The 17,171-nt window shown below is 41.4% G+C and overlaps 1 protein-coding gene and 1 long non-coding RNA gene across 2 annotated transcripts in view; one reads left to right on the top strand and one right to left on the bottom strand.

Annotated features, from left to right (window-relative positions):
• Nucleotides 1-2,001, bottom strand: part of LOC117765081 — a 29,164-nt gene extending 27,163 nt beyond the window's left edge. The window contains exon 1 of the long non-coding RNA XR_004614498.1: nucleotides 1,990-2,001. This is a non-coding gene — a long non-coding RNA (uncharacterized LOC117765081). The remainder of the gene's footprint in view (nucleotides 1-1,989) is intronic.
• A 12,148-nt stretch (nucleotides 2,002-14,149) lies between these two features.
• The window catches only part of ntsr1 (neurotensin receptor 1 (high affinity)), a 57,020-nt gene continuing 53,998 nt past the window's right edge, over nucleotides 14,150-17,171 (top strand). Inside the window, exon 1 of the mRNA XM_034591312.1 lies at nucleotides 14,150-14,939. Coding sequence (XP_034447203.1) covers nucleotides 14,271-14,939 — 669 coding nt within the window. The 5' untranslated portion in view covers nucleotides 14,150-14,270. The remainder of the gene's footprint in view (nucleotides 14,940-17,171) is intronic.

Genomic DNA, 17,171 nt, shown 5'->3' on the forward strand with positions numbered 1-17,171 from the left:
AGGTATTTCTTTAGCTCGGTCCGACAGCAGGACTTGCCAGTACCTTTTTAACTGGTCTTTGGTCACATAGTAACCACTACCAACTCTGTCCACACAATCCTCCATTCGAGGAAGAGGATAACAGTCGGGTTTCGTCACACCATTAACAGACTTACCGATCAAGAGACAGGGAGAACTGCACAAGCTTTAACTAGGCTCAGGAATTCCATGCTGAGACAAATATTCAACCTCTCTCTTAAAACGTCGACACTTATCAGGATTAACACGATATGAGTGCTGTTTAATCGGTGGGGAGTCACCTACGTCTATATTGTGCAGAAAGACAGTCGTACGTGAAGGCACATTCGAAAACAGCAGGGTTATGCGACAAAATTAACTGCACAATGTCTCAATGCTGTGCATCAGGCAGGTGAGCCAAATAAGTATCAAGCTGGGTTAACATCTCAGAATTCTGCAGCCTGCCCAATTCTACTGCTTTAGACGGAACAACAACACCCTCTTCCAAAGGTGACAACGCCTCCAACGTCCACGTACAGAATCAGCAAATACCAGCTCAGAGGGACTAAATCCTAAGGACCCCTGTACAACCGGCCCTCACTGCAAACATCATCATGTGAACTCCATCAGCTCAGTCCTTTTCAAATTCCAAGCAATATGCACTTAACATTGATTTTTAGTGTCTGGTGAAATTGCTCGAGGGCACCCAGCAACTCAGGATGGTGCTGATGGAATAAAACATCTGGTGTTGTAGTTTTCCAAAAAGTTTACCTGTTACCAGCGCTTGTATTCCACGATGGAAAAGGAGGCGTTAGCTATTGTTCTTGCTTTAAATCGCTTTGAAGTTAATGTAGGCTCGTCCAGCGACCCTGTCACCCTTTACACAGAACATAACCCTGTATGTGGTTTCTGTTTCTTTTGTTTCTTTCTGTTTGAGGCTGGAGGTCTGGTTGTCTAGTTTTCGGGCTTTATTTCTAATTTAGTTTTACCTTCATGTTTATTACTTGTGGAGGAAGTTCTAGGTTCTGTGGGTCTGCCCAGACTCATTTTATGTTGTGGCTACAAGGTTGAGCCAGATTTTCACATCCTCTGTTTGGGGCCATAACAGCGCTATACAAATAAAATTCAAATCTCTCTAAGAAAATGTGTGCAAACCATTAATTCTTCATTTGTTTTCCTTGTTTGTTTCACAGTGTAGTCACAGCTCATGGCCAAACTGTAATCATGGCTTTTTAAATAATTTCTCAAATAAGAGCTACAGCATTAAGTGGTCATTTAGTTTTGTGTGTTAGACACAATTTGTATGTTTTGGTTACTTTTGCTGTTGGTGTTGTTATCATAAAATACAGGGAACAGGAACAGGGCAGTATCTATCTGTTTTTTATAGTTGCTATAGAAACACTGTTCCATAATGTAAAAAAACTTGAGATCCTTTTGCCGCTCCATGTTGACCAGCGATCTGCTGGACTCCTGCCTCAGGAAGGTGTTGTCCTTTTTTTTCTTCGAGCACACTGACAGGGAGCCGGTATTAAAATAAAGACGTCTGTTGAAGGATTTTGGACCATCCTCACACTGTATATGCCACTATATATTATATATATAGTTTATATTACATATTATATCTGTACAGGAGAATAGTGCCTTTCTTATTTCACAGATACTCCCTTCTCTCTGTCTGCAGTACCCAAGTTGAGGTTATAGATAAAGGACCAACCAACAGTACATATAGTGTCTACATTTAGGGACTTTCATATCTAACTCAGATGCTCCAGACAGAGAGGCACCAACTTCAACTCTTTTGCGTATTTCACCAGTGGCAAGACGTAAGGACACAATGTGATTTAGGATTGCATACTTTAGACTTAACTATCCAATAGGATGCAAACACCTACATGTAACATAGAGAGTGACAGCAATTCTAGCCATTCATGGATGTGCTGTAAGGACGGGTGACACAAGTAGAGGGAGATATATGTGGAAGCTGTGGGAGACATCTTCAGACTTGGCGGTGACAATTGCTCATGTTGCTCTGTTAGTGTTTGTATATTGTTTCACCTTCTGGTCTCCTTGATGCATCAAGTCCACATTAAAATCTTCTGTGTAGACATCAGCTGCTTCCAGAAAATGTTCATAACAACCAGGAGAGCGTGAGGGCATGAACCCAGTTAAAGTATCTGCCGTAGCAGACTCTCACAGACATGAAGCTAACACACCCCCACCGAGGGGGGGACAATTTCATTTATCAACACTACACCTGGCTTTCCATTGGTTGGGGGAATTTTGACAGACTTGTTGCACAAAAGTAGAGAGGAGAAATCAGACAGCAGCTGTGTGGAGGTGAGGGGGCTGGGAGAGCACCCTCACCTGCTCATAGAGGATCAATCAGCGCAGGTGAGAGCTGTTAGCTGATTGGTCCTCGTGCTTAAAAGGCAGCGTCGGCGCTGCCTCAGGATGAACCCAGGAGGAACTCAGAGACTGGAGAGACTGGAGAGACGCTGAGACTCTGAGACTCTGAGACTGGAGAGACGCCCTGACTGAGCTGGACAGCCAGTCTGATTTATGTTTGATTGAAGTTTATGTTGGTAGTTTAATAAAGATGCGTAAAAGCAACCCGTGTGTCTCTGGCTGTGTGTGGGAGAACCCCGTGGCAAGGTCGATTGCCACAAGCTGTTTCACACACGCACAGAATCAGCGTGAGCGAAGGAAATCCAAACACTCGCAGTGTATATTTGAGTGTGAGTGCAGAGTTTTGAGTGAGAGCATTACAAAATCTCAATGTGAAAGCACTAAATTCCGTTCTCCAACTGACCACGCTGTTGAATAAATAGAGGGGGGAAAAAACATTGACTCATGCTATGCAATACACCACTATTGAGCACAGACGTCAAACAACTAGCTGGTGACACCCCTGCCTGAACGCTCAGTCCAATAACCATGACAATGCATCAGCACAACACACACACAAGCCCAAAAAAAAAAATATTTTTTCAATTTGTCTTGTCCACAGCTGCTTTTTAAATGTTAAATCCTCCTCCAGTTCATTAAATCCCTGCAGCCATCTGAAGGCAGCAGGACACATATGATGATAATGGGCTGCACCAGAGCACAATGCTATTACAAATGAGAGTCCACTGTGTTTACTATCATTAAATACCATGAAAACGACACCAGGCTTCTACAAAATGACCACACAGTTCTACACATGACAGACTGGTCAGTTATAACTTATTCTGTCTTTTTATGTTAGACATCTGAGTAGAGCATCTCTAATTCTGTACCATAAGGAACTCTTTTCAAACAGTCTTCCGATTAAAAGTGTTTGTGTTGGTGTTTAATAATTTAATAGTGTGTGTGTGTGTGTGTGTGTGTGTGTGTGTGTGTGTGTGCAAAATAATTCAACAATGCGTTGATGGATTGTCACTAATCTTAGTGGAAATAGTATTATCTACACATGAACAAAGGTCAAAATCAACAAAAATATGGTCAGAAAAACAAATAGTCGCCACAAATAAAATAAATTATCTCAATCTTACTCAGAAAAGGATTCCCAATCATATGATGTCCTAAGAGACATCATGAAAGATGTCAGAAAATGACTTCATGCATACTTGAAAAATGCATTTCTCTATGTATCTCTGCATCGTATAGGATTATAGACATAACCAAAGTCCTTTATTGATTGATAATTAAGTTATGAAGATATAGTAAGAATGATGTCATTCTTTATGTCATTATGATGCCACTATGAAGTCAGACAGCATGTTGCATAAACCTATGCAATAAATAAGATAAGAGACACAATCTATGGCTCATTTAGATTAACCAATCATTCACATGTCATTATTTTGACTATATAAAAGAGTTAACATTGTCTGATTGGGGAACATACTGTACATTGCCCCTGTGATACTTGTTATTCTGTTAAAATGTTATTGATGTGATTATGAAACACAGATGAACTTACTAAATTACTTAAGTTTTTATAAAGCTGATTTGTAGTCCCACATATTCAGATCCCAGAGCTCTGCACTGTCCTGACATTGTGCTTTTGTCGAGGAGCATCTCTTCACTGTCATTAGTTCACTTAGTACACAGCAATAACATGGATGATGTGATTGCTGAGGCTGCATCTACACTTGTACGTTTTGCCTTGAAAACGCATCAACTCTGTTACTGATACATCTGGTGTCCACGCTGCTCTCGAGCTTTTAGAGCCGCTCGACTACCAATGCAGAACACAACATGGATAATCAATTACAAGTGTTGCTGAACCTGTTGTCTTTGCTGACAGCTGTGAATTGCAGTTAAATTCTGTATTATTACAATTATACAACTGTTGATAATATCACTAATAAGATTGAGTTTTATTGAAGAAGCAGTATCTATAACTAGCATAAGTACTTTCATTATAATATGTTAAGTTTTATAGTTATCTTTGCAATGATAATGAGGGGGACAATTCTCTGTTACTCCAAGGATATGGAGAAATAGGCCCTTGCATGAGTGGTCACATGATATGCGTTTTCAGGTGTGTTAGTATGGACGGAGATTAAAACAGATACAGAGTGAAAACGCTTTTGTGGACAGAGATCGTTGGAGCAGGAGCAGTTAGAAATCCACACAAAATCCACAAACAAGTATGATAACATGACCGACAATCTGACAAGACTGATAATCAAATAAGGAGGTCAAAAGTAAAAGGGCAGGGCTAATTAATTGATTTCACACAATTTGAGCCATAATAAAATATCACAAAGAATCACTCAATTGTGCCAAAATCATGCAGTACAAATACATTAACACACTTTTTCATTATCCCACAAACTGTTTCTTCTAATCAATGTTGTAAATACTGTTATTTTGTTGATGTTCTCAGTTACACAGAGGGAGCCCTCACATGGGGCTCTCTCTGAGGTTTCTACTGTTATCTGGGGTCTTCCTGACTCTTGTTGAGGGTCAAGGACACAGCATGTCGCACCTTGTTAAGCCCTTTGAGACAAATTGTGATTTCTGAATATGGGCTATACTTATACAATTAGATTGATGAAGAAATTATCTCATTCATTTTCATTTAGTGCTTGATGAAGGGCTTGGTTAATGAAGGGCTTACAGTGACGTCACCACTGTACATCTGACATGGATCACCATTGTTAGTGTAAGTAGAGTAATTTTTAGTCTCAGTATGTTTTTTATTGAGAAAATGTTCCCCACAGATGTGATTCACTAATATTTTACCTGGATGTTAACATTGTCGATGCTCACAACATGAGTTCTAGGCTAATGTGAATAAAACATTTTTTTTAAATGACGCACTTGAGGAACTAGAGCAGACTGAGGATTTCCCCCTGTCCTGACATTAATTGCTCCTCTCATAATTTCCTGTGCCTCCCAGAATCTGTTCTGTCGAATTCGCAGCCTGTTTGTTTTTCATTAGAATTAGTATAAGAATCCACTGCTGAACTGTAAGCTATATACTGCTGTGTATATTAACATATGACCCTTAACCCTGACCTTTCCATATGCGTCACGTCCAACTTTGATATTTCTTTACACCCCATCTGTGTCATCCAATTTCGCAGCACACTTGAATCAATAGCCCACAACCTTGGGGCTTTCCCTATGCTACATGTATGAAATATGAAACCCACTATTCAGGACACGCACAACTGTTGGATAAATCGATATTGTGGAAGCAGAAAGACACTGTCGAGAGATTTTCATGATGGGGGGGGGGCTCAGTGCTGGGCCTACTTGTCATTTCTTGACCAACAGACAGTCCCTGGTTAATCATTCATGTAGCGATGGAACCATTCGTAGAGCTGAAACGAGAGGTGGATGTCACTGAGGGACTAATTGAAGGAACAGCAACAACTTAGCCATTCCACCACCGATGCTTATGTGCAGGACTCTTCTCAGATTTAAGATTAACATGGCTTCAGAGCACACTAAGATGCACAGTGGAGCTGATCTGTTAAACTAATTGACATTTTGCTGTTTTTCTTTGTTTTATGTAACATCCCCCCACCAATATAGACTCCCTGAAAGGAGAGTGAGGGTTTTTTTCTAAGAGGAGGGGAGGTATTTTCTAGGCGACTGATTTTGAGAGATTATTGTGAATCAAAGTCAGACTGGTTATCAAGATTGGGCTGCCACATCGGTGAGCTGGTGGACATTAAGAGAAAAGAGTGTTTACTTTCCCTGTCTGTCTCTTTACCAGCTAGTCCTGTCTGTGTGCCTGTCATTCAGGGAAAAAAATTTAAATACCAAGCTAAAAATACAACAGATTTAAACCCCAGTCTCTTGGATGAAAGTTTGATCCATTCATCTGGCTTGACCTGCTATGTTTGTGTCACTATGTGTTCAACTATGACTGTGCTGTGAGAGCTTGCAGTCGAGTCTGACGTCATCCGCCTCTCTGGGGGATTCCCTCAGGGGATTGCTGCCTCCGCACCGGGATTAAGTTAGCCACACTGCTATATCAATCAGAGAGAGAGAAATAACATAAAACCTTTATTCTACGAATTTTCTTGGAGGATGGATTATATCAATCACCGCCAGGCACAAGGTTAAGAAGGTCAAGACACAAATTGTGCTTTTTATGTCCATGAAATACGGGAAAAAAACATAATAATAACAATTAATTTGTGTCTTTAATTGTCTTTTACCACTGCAAAATTGAATAATATTATCCAATGATAATTAAGAGATCCCGTACTATTTCTGATGTTCTGTGCATTTAACTCTATCCTCACTATCTACCACCACCAGTGACAGCACTGTGTAAGAGGCTATATATTATGGCCATGGCCGTGACCTCAGCTTTCCCTGTTTTCCTGTGGTTCCCCTTGTGTCTGTCTATGTGTATATCTGTGCGGCAGACGTGGCCCATGTCTGTTTCTGTCCCTCCAGACTCAAACGCAGAGTTTCCAAAAGTGATGTGTTTCAATGTCACTAAAATGTTTTAGTGTGGATGTAACCAGCGACAGCCTCCTAATGGACAATAGCACTGGGATTAATGGGTTATTATTGGACTCCCATTCCTGGCATTTACATCAGAATCGGAGGTCACTGGCCTTTCAGTCAGTACTTCAACTTTCACTACATTCATTCAAACTGCTGTTATACATAATGCATAACAAGGGGATATAATCTGTAGTAATTGAAGTAGCTAACCCTTTTTTTATGCCAAACTTTGGAAATTGAACAAGGAAGCTTTAATGAACTGTGCAGGTGACAGGATTCTGGTTATCCGTGCACCAAATGTTACTCTTGATTAAGAACTTTTCTTAGCCTACCTCGATCAGAGAGCTGTGAGCTATAATGAAGGAATTTCCACTTCTTAGCAAAAAAATGAATACCATTTGTGCGTAAAGTTGTTACAATGTGTAGAGCAGTGTGTTGCTTCTCTGTACAAGTGAACTCTCTCCCTCTGATGCTACTAGAGATTTTAAAGTCAAATGAAATTAAATGGATTTTTGCTGCCGGCATTAAGAGGGTTGTAGGGATATCGTCTTTACTCCACATTAAGATGTGCAAAAATATTTGTGCATTTTAAGTGAAAAGCTTCTCCCTCTCTCTTTCCTTTTAGTCAAGAGTGAACATATTGTTACATCTACACCAACTCACTGAACTAAACACAGTATTCTGAAAAAGGACGACAGTGCAGGCTACTTCTCAGAGAGAATCGCATCATTCAAACTAAGTAGAGACAGGTAGCAGGTGTTATATCCTGCTTTATCAATGCCACATTCCATTCCTTCTTGGGAAAAGCTGGCCAATTCTGAAATTTAAATAATCCTAGAATAACATGCTAATCAGTTCATTGTTTTTTAACTGAAACTTCCATTAATAATCAAGTCCTAATTATGATCAGTGGAGCCCTTACTGTTTAATTGGAAGGTGGCAGGCTCAGCAGGGCCCTCCTCCTCATCGCTGCTGGGATGAGATCAGCTACGGGGCATCGTGCATGATGGGATTTTTGATTGGCTGCATGTTTAAAACTGTTTTCTTAAAGATTTTTTTTTATTGCGAAAACTGAACCAAACAGACCCTGTCCAACCCTGAAACAACAATCAGCAAAGTGGGAACTGGTGTGGTTGCACAGGTGGATAAAAGACCAGCAGGCAAGCCAAGGGGGATGACATTCAAAGCAGGTCCAGGATGAGCCTTTATGGAAGAAAACTTTAGAAGGAGCAATGTGCACATGCAGCAGGGAACCACGGACGGCGAGTCCTCCTGGGGACACAGCATTTCTGCATGGGCGAATTCTGTGAGTGTTCCAGAGGTGAACAACAGCCTTGCAGTTCTTTCTAAATATAAGGGAAAGAGTGGGGAAGTGAGAAAATCAGTTAACGTGGCTAACCAACTGCAGGGAAAACAAATTCTCTATTGTCCACAATAGAGCTGGGATTTTTGAAAAAGTTTCATAGCATATACCCTCAAAAGGATGCATGTTAAATCCTATTTGGGTGTGTTTTTGTGTTGTTGTGCTTCCTCCCTGCCTGGGGGTGGTGCTGTTCACCCTGCTCTGTGTTTTACCTGTGTCTGAGTTTCAGGTCCGGCTGGTGATTGGAGGATAGGCTGATGGAGATGACTTTAAAAAGTCACCTGCCTATGCCAGTCTTGGCCTTCGTCTTTTTCCTGGGTCCCAACACGACTGTGCCTTCGTTTTCTGAATCCCATCTGATCCGAATGGTGTTATGATAGCTATATGCAGTGTTTTCTGTTCGAAGCCTGTGTATTCGGAGCAGTCCTGATAATTGAAGGGGAAGAGAGCCCTTTTGTTTTGTAACTCTTTTCTCCTGTTGTTGTGTAGGTAGTAAGATCCCTGTATTTTGCTTTTGTTTCTTTTGGACATAGGTAAGTTAGTTTGATATTATAGATCATTTTGGCTGTGCTCGTTTTTTTTCTACCTGATTTATCAAATAAATCAGCTCTGTTTTGGAGTGCAAATCTGCTGTGGCACTGGTTGTACTTGGGAGTGGAGAAAGAAGGGAGTCAATTTACGTTATTCTCCCGTGCCGCCCATCACACCCATTGCCGCAGATCCTTCCATTACGTCGGGGATGTCGGGAGAGGAGCTCCGGCTCATGCTCCGCATCAGGGAAATGGAGATGAGAAATCGGGAGTTAGAAGTGGAGGCTATGCACCTTAAGGTGAGAGCTTTAGAGCTGGAACGCCAGCCTGGAGTCGCTCCCCATGCACCTGTCACACAGCAACATGCACACTCCCCCTGAGAAAGCTTCGATGTAAGCAGGCACATTGCACTGGTGCCACCGTTCAGAGTATTTCAGTGCATTTGAGTGCTTTTTGGACCAGTTTGGTCTTTATTGCTTGAATGCAAATTAGTAGGGAAAGCTCAGGAGGTGTGTGCCACCCTCACAGTCGAGCAGAGCTTGAATTATGATACTGTTAAGGCTACCATGTTACATTCTTACAAATTAGTGCCTGAAGCATATCAACAAAAATTTAGAAATTGTGGAAAAAAAAACGTCAACCAGACTTATGTGGAGTTTGCGTGTGAGAAAGGCGTCCTCTTTGACAAATGGTGTCAGGCCAGTAAAACCAAGGATTTTGCGCAGCTGCAAGAGCTCATGCTTTTAGAAGAATTTAAAAAGTGTTTGCCAGAGCGGATCGTAGTTTACCTGAACCAACAAAAGGTTGCATCTCTCGCCAAAGCTGCTGTTCTTGCAGATGAGTTTGCACTAACTCATTAAAGTGTTTTTTTGTCTTTCGGTGTGTGAAAAGAATAAGTCTTCATATTTGAGGATTTTTGTCACAAGCCCAACCACAACTGTCTGCAGTGGGGGAATTTAACTACGTGTACTGAACTACTGTAGCCTACTTAAAGTACAATTCAGGTTCTTGTACTTTACTTAAGTATTTGCATTTAAGCTATTTTGTGCAACTTTATTCTTCTACTCCCCTACATCTCAGAGGCAAATACTGTCAACTGAAGTTGTCGGACAGCTTTAGATAGTTTGTTTTCAGATTCAAATCTATCTGAGAAGACACCCCTCTCTCACCCACCAAGAAAAACTACAGCGGCGCCCCACGGAGCTGTACCGAGGAAACTTGACGTGTGTGTGTGCCTGCATTTGTGTGTGCCCGTGACTCGGGGTGTTTCCTTCTCTTCCCCAATGTCCGCAGCAGTTCTAGTAAGCGGGCAGCGGGACTGTGATGACGACGAGACACGGAAGATCTGGAACTGAGAGAGAACAGCGCGATAGAGGCACAGGACCCATTTCTTTCTTTGGACCACTACTTGTAGAGTATGTATGTAGCCATACGACCATTCGTGAAAACCTGTCTATTGCAACATTGATGCAGATCCCATATGGTTTGAGTTTATCATATGAATCTATGTGCCATAAAAAATTCGGACCTGGATTCTGATACAAACGTCGCCGAAGGTGATTCCGGCGTCTCAGTTGCACTCCGTGGGGATCCAGTATTTTCAGCAAAGGCATGATTGTCTCTTGAGACTCCACGTAGCTGGCCTGAACGCATGTCAGACACATCATCTTATATCCGTGAAGCAAGCCCTATTGGTTCAACTGATCCTTGTGGAAAACCGCAGTGTCCAGCAGATCGGAATGGTCTTTCCGTCTGAACAACTGCAGACTCCTGAGGTGCCTGCACAAAGTTGACAAACTAATAAAAATACCATCTATATTACTTAAAGACACAAGTATCTCCTAATGTCTCAAGGCCAAAACAAAATAAAACTGCATTAAACTTAACAGATGGGACATTGTTGCTTCCATGAACACCAGTTCTCCAAAGAGAGTCTTGTAGGATTTTGAGGTGGTTGATTCAGAAAAACTGTTTAAAAAGAAATTTCAATCCACAATCAACAACAGCTTGGGTGGAAATACATAATTGTGTGAGAATGTACGAAACCAGCAAGGCAGGAGCAGTAAGGTAGAAGTCCTCTCCTCATTTTTCAGTTATAGACATTATAAAGAAACCTGTGAATGGACTGAAGTCAAGGCCAACCAAAAAACGAACAAAAACAATAATACGACTTCAAGCATTGGCTACATCTTCTATCCTATCGTCCATATTCTTGATTAAAATCACAGCTTTTTGATAAATCTGACTGCAAAGTAGGTTTATTAGGTCATCAACTCCAGATAGTTCCTTGACAAAAAATATTTTATATCCTAGTAAATTTGTGACTTAAAAAAAAAACAACATTTCTGAGTACCTCAAGACAACGAGTATAAAACTTAAAGGGGCAGATCCAGGGGGTCACTGGCCCCAACTGAAATCTGATTGGCCCCTGAAGTGCCCCTGTAAGTTTGTGGTTTTGTGTTTCTAATGAAAAACAAACAGTAGAACAGGAAAGTGTTTTCTGATTAAAAAAAAGGGCTATTATTGTTTTATCGTTAGTCTGTAGTTTTGGTGCATTTAGTTTCCCCTTTCGTTCTGCGTTTTCCTGTAAGATGTGTACATTAACTGTATATGTTCTGGGCCTGACTTGTATGCTTTAAGCTGCAAAAGGAAATGACTGCAAATGAGGAATTCGGATCAGATAGCAGATCTTCAGTGTTTGGGCCAAAGGGACGATTTGTCTTACACTGCTGCTGTCAGGTGAAAACCAAGTGAAAGAATTTCAATTGTTAGTGCAACGGTTCACTTATATTTGGACTGCGGGCCTGCTCAAGCCTTTGTAATTCCTTAATGTTTTTTCTGGACTGTTATATTTGTAACGCTGTTTCAAAGTGTGACATACATGATTATGTATAAATATGTATGTCTATCCAAAAATAATCATCCAAGTCGAATGTTATGTTTCCTTACAGCCAGAATATGTTAATTTCCAGATACATACAAATTTGTCAGCATCTGTAACTCATAAATCTCAAAATATTAGTGAAAGGTTGACATGAGAGATGAACTAGTGAAATAGTGACATGGAGCTGAATATTTCACAAACGAGGCTCAAACTATTATATTAGAAAAGTACAAACACATTATCCAGATTCAAAGAAGCACGGTTACAGCTGCTAAAGGCAGGAAGGACAGCTGGAAAATAACTCACTGATTTTGTGAATGTGTGTAGGTCAAGAGTAAAACTGTCCTATCATTAGGGCAAGAGTGCATCTGACTATAAATGTATCTTTGCTTTTATTACATTGATGCATTATGTACATGTATTCTCATTGTGTGTGTGATAGTTAAGAATAAAAATCGTATTCTTTCAGGTGCAACCCTGGTGGGTTCAAGCTCTGCTGGGAGCAAATAAAAAATATACACCAGCATCACGCACTGGGGAACAAGTAACTTCCACAAGTAAAGAACTGTAGATCGATGCAGACAGGCTGTGATACTGTGAGCACGTTGCTCCTGCGTGTCAGGTCGGTTATGTTCGGCTCCAGCAGCTGACAAAGGTTTATCATCCCCTCTGATGAGGATCCATATCTTTCATTAAGACAGTCATCAGAGTAGGTCAAAGGATTCTGTGGGTCTCTGAGGACCTTTGTCCTCCTCAGAGACTCAGCTCCACAGGATCCTCTCAGAACTGTGGTTTCAAATGAGCTGAATGATCAGTGGGTGGTGCTTCTCTATGGTTTGATCTCTGATCTCGAACTTAACCTGCAGGTTAGCCGTTCAGCATAGGTTACCATGGTGATTCACCCCGATAAGAAGTGAATTCAATTCAATTGTATTTGTATTGCGCCAAATCATAATATACAGTATCTCAAGGCACTTTACATAGAAGGTTTACCTTAAATTTTAACCTTAAATTCTTTTTAGAAAAACCAAACAGCTCCCACAATGAGCAGCAATTTGGCGACTGTGGAGAGAAAAAAACCTCATTAACTGGAAGACACCTCTGGCAGAACAGGACTCAGGTGAATGAGTTGCAACGGACTGTAAAGTCTGAATTAAACATGAAGTTACCCCGGTAACCACAAATTCTGCTTTGTATTACAGGCCCCTGATCTTTGACTGCAAATATACCAAGACATGTCATCTGTTCTTCTTGTGTGACTCATGCTAAACATATAAGTCTGGTTGATGTGACTCCTTCATGAATCCTGTGTATCTCTCATTTACCCCAACACAAATGTAAACACATACTGTGCGTAGCAGTAGCCCACAGAGATATATATTAAATAACAATTAAGATGAATTCATCAAAAGTAGCCAGTTATGGTTATTCTAAACCTTATGTGGTTCTGAGGAGAACCACACACACAGATACACAAACTGGGAAAATACCCCATGATCACTGACAAACCAATGCGTGCTGGGTTAGTTTTGGAGAATATGTGAGCCCCATCATTTATTCACACATCATCAGCATCATCATCACATTATTGATCTTGTTTTTGTTTGTGGATCCTGAAACATTCTCTGATTCCAACAAAATGTACTTGAGGGGGAAAACAAATTGAATGAATATGTTTTTATCTTCTCTCCCCTCCAACACCTCACTGGCCCACCACATTTAGGAAGTGAGTGAGATAGGAAAAAAAAACATCAGTTAAAAAAAGACATCCTTTCCCTGAACTAAACCAGCTGACAGTTTGAGTAACTCTGTATGGTTTTATTCCTCTGTGACACTGAACTCTGTGAGTGTTATGCAAATGCAAGAGGGTGTTTCCTCACAGTGTGATGAACGTTAGCAACAGGTTGTTGATGCCATGCTGAGACCACATTAATACTACAGCAGGTAAACACATACATGCTTTTAATGTGTGTGTGTGTGTGTGTGTGTGTGTGTCTGTGTGTGTCTGTGTGCTTATGCATTGCTCCTTGCACTGGCAGCAGTTGCGAAGTAAGAGTGGCATTTCCTCTCTGTCTGTCCATTGACAATAGTTCTCCTTACTGACACTGGAACATCAGCACTGAAGACACCGCAGCCTTGGGCACGAGTTCATATACTGTACTGTTGTCTCCAGCTGTCACTGAACACCATTTCTCTATATGCACTTCTGCATTGTTGGAGGAGGAGGGGGAGGAGGGGAGAGAGAGAGAGAGAGATTTGAAATGTTCGATTTTTGGTCCTTTGCGTTATTCTTGATTTCCAAGGTAAATCACGAAGGGACAAAATGACGAGGGCTCCACTCACTGAATGGCTGTGCGTCATCGAAGCAGCGCCAATAGCGAGCACGCCTCCTGTCGTGCCAAGTATTAAAGCTGCTCTCCTCCGACTTCCAGACACTGAACCCGTTTCATTCCTGTTGATGACCCAGTGAAAATCGTCAAATGCCTACTCTGTGATATTTTCCGTTCCTACGCTTCCACACATAAAGGCGCAAATGGATGTAAACTGCACGCTCTCGGAGCGCGATCTGGCCGGCTGGGGCGCGCTGGCGCAGAGACTCTTTGGGAATAACTCACTGTCTCCACTTGATAACAGCTCCGCCGCTTCCAAATCCGAGGAGGAAGACCTGGAAGTAAACACGGACATTTACTCTAAGGTTATAGTCACTGTCCTCTACGTAGCTCTGTTCGCTGTGGGCTGTATGGGGAACTCCATCACCCTGTACACACTGCTGACCAAAAAGACCCTGCAGAACCTCCAGAGCACTGTGCACTACCACCTGGCCAGCCTCGCCGTGTCCGACCTGCTGATCCTGGTCCTCTCCATGCCCATCGAGCTCTATAACTTCATATGGTTCCACCACCCGTGGGTATTCGGAGACGCAGTGTGCAGGGGCTACTACTTCCTCCGGGACGGCTGCTCCTACGCCACCGCGCTAAACATCGCCAGCCTGAGCGTGGAGCGCTACATGGCCATCTGCCATCCGTTCAAAGCCAAGAGCATCATGTCCCGCAGCCGCACCAAGAAGCTGATCAGCGCCATGTGGCTCGCATCCTTCGCGCTCGCCACACCGATGCTCTTCACCATGGGCCAAGTGATGCTCAAAGGCGAGAAGATATGCACCGCTATCGTCTCCCCTCTCACCATGAAGTATGTTCTGCAGGTGAGTGTCGGAGGAAAGTCCTATCACTGGTTTGTTTCGAGGTTTTACGCATACGTCTCCTCGGCTGCTCTTTACGCACCAATACGGTTTAAGGTGGAAAATGTTAATATGACTCTGGGGGTCTCCAGCCACAATCAGTAGGCAGGTGTGTGTTGATAGCAGTTGTTTTCCCACTTGTGTCTTAGTGCCTCATAGGAGTTTATGCAGCTTTAAGCGTGAAATCTCTCTCGACAACTCGATTTTTGCGCGCGGACATATGTGGATTTTCATCGGAAACTATTGGAATAAACCAAATCTAATCCTTCGCACATAACGTTGATTTGAGTAAGCTTTGTTATCTGTAATTCGGTGTATTAACACAAATTAAACCAGCGAGCTGTGAGTAATTCAGTTTCATTGCAGGTTAATTTCTTCCAGCAAATGAACGAGGTCGACTCCCTTAACTAATCAAACAACATGCTGAACCCATAGGAAACGATCTGGGCCTTGGTTTTTAATATGAGGAGAAACAAATTGTTTCAACACAAAACCACTTAAATCAAAGGGAAAACATCCGGCTATGACGCGAAAGGTGCGCAAAGTTACAGCGGCACGCAGGGCGCCACAGGTGGGATGTTGTGTGAAACGGCCTCGTTCCATAGCTGCAGGTGGAGCTGAATAATCAGGAATCTGTTTGTGTATGGATGCACAACTAATCTGGATTTTAAAACATCTTTCAACCCTAACCCTATTAATTTGATGGTTTCAGCTTATTGAATGTGTTCCATGCTTTATTACCTTGTGGTAAAAGCGACTATATTTGGGTTACTTGGTTTTACAGTCCTCTCTGACGCCAGTTTATGTTCCCCTATCACACTTGACACACACTTGATGTGAGTGTGCTTCCAGAAGCCTCTTCTAACCATCTGGATAAAAGACATTAAAAGAAACAGCCGGCCTGTTTCCTAAGTTGCAACTCTGCCTCCATATCCAAACAAAGGTGGCAGCCAGACATAAGATGCAGTAGTTTACTTCCTTGCTCAATTTGTACAATAAGCGTAGTGCTTGTTCTTACTTAGCTTTTTTTCTTGTCCTGTGCTAATGGTCTGGAGCTACCTCAGAATTATTCCTTGTCTTTAGTGAGTCCTCCTCAAACAGTTCTACAATATACTGTCACTTTTTACTTTTTGTGTGCAGAGCTTTTTATAATCAGTCTATGGTGCAGATTGAAGTTGTTCATCCTACCTGGTTTATCTTCAGTGAAGATTTATCATCAATCTTTTTCATAAAATTAAACAAAATTAACTTTTTTTTTACTGTCCATGTGTTTGGTTTATATAGTTTGAATGATTTACTAAACTGATGTTATTTTTTTTTCATGCATTGCATTTTGGCTATATCAGAGGCCTGTTAAGCGATGGACTCAGCCAAGTTCACAACTTTTCAAAATAAAACCTCTGTAATTTCACGGTGCCATACTAAACATCAGAGCAGGGAATCATACTCAGTGCTTTTACTTTGAAGACAACTTGCTAAAGAGGAAGTGGTTGTATGAATGTTGTTGCCATAATTGAGATCAGCACCTGCACCTCACTTGAATGTCTGTCAGTCCACTAAGGTGACATACAAATAGTCCAATTATCTAAATGATCTGGCACTGATTCTGACCCATTTTCCGACCACTGCTGTAATTTATCCACAGATGTAGAAGACATGTTCAACTTGGTCCTCAGACTGAAGGCACACTGCCCCACCCCCCACTGACTGCACTTTCTATAGCAATTTACCATACACATGCCAAGTGTGAGGCCGAATAGATGAATGGTTCACGCAATATGTGTTCCACATACAGACAGCTGTAGAATTAGTAGGTAAATGTGACCCAAAATGTAAATGTTCAAAATCAGGTTGATATAGGTGTACATTGATTTACCAAATTCCTCTTATAATAAAGTAATCTCTTTATTCTGTATGCATTTATTTCTCTTGGACAATAATATTCATCTACTCTCTTGCATAATTTTATTATTTAGTATGTTAAAAATAAAGATTTGTCATTTCTGACTGCTGGAATTAATAATAGAAACATTTGCACCTCGAGGAAAGTGTTGAATCACGTCACTGTGCAGCAGAATGATTACTTTTTCATCCAGATGTTTGGAAGAGTCAGAGTATTTTGGAAATGGCTTTAGAAAAGCAGCAAATGTTGATAAATTACCTTTTGGGTGTTTTATAGATGGTATTTATTTTGCT

This window comes from Hippoglossus hippoglossus, chromosome 7, assembly GCF_009819705.1.
Source record: "Hippoglossus hippoglossus isolate fHipHip1 chromosome 7, fHipHip1.pri, whole genome shotgun sequence".
Classification (NCBI taxonomy): domain Eukaryota; kingdom Metazoa; phylum Chordata; class Actinopteri; order Pleuronectiformes; family Pleuronectidae; genus Hippoglossus; species Hippoglossus hippoglossus.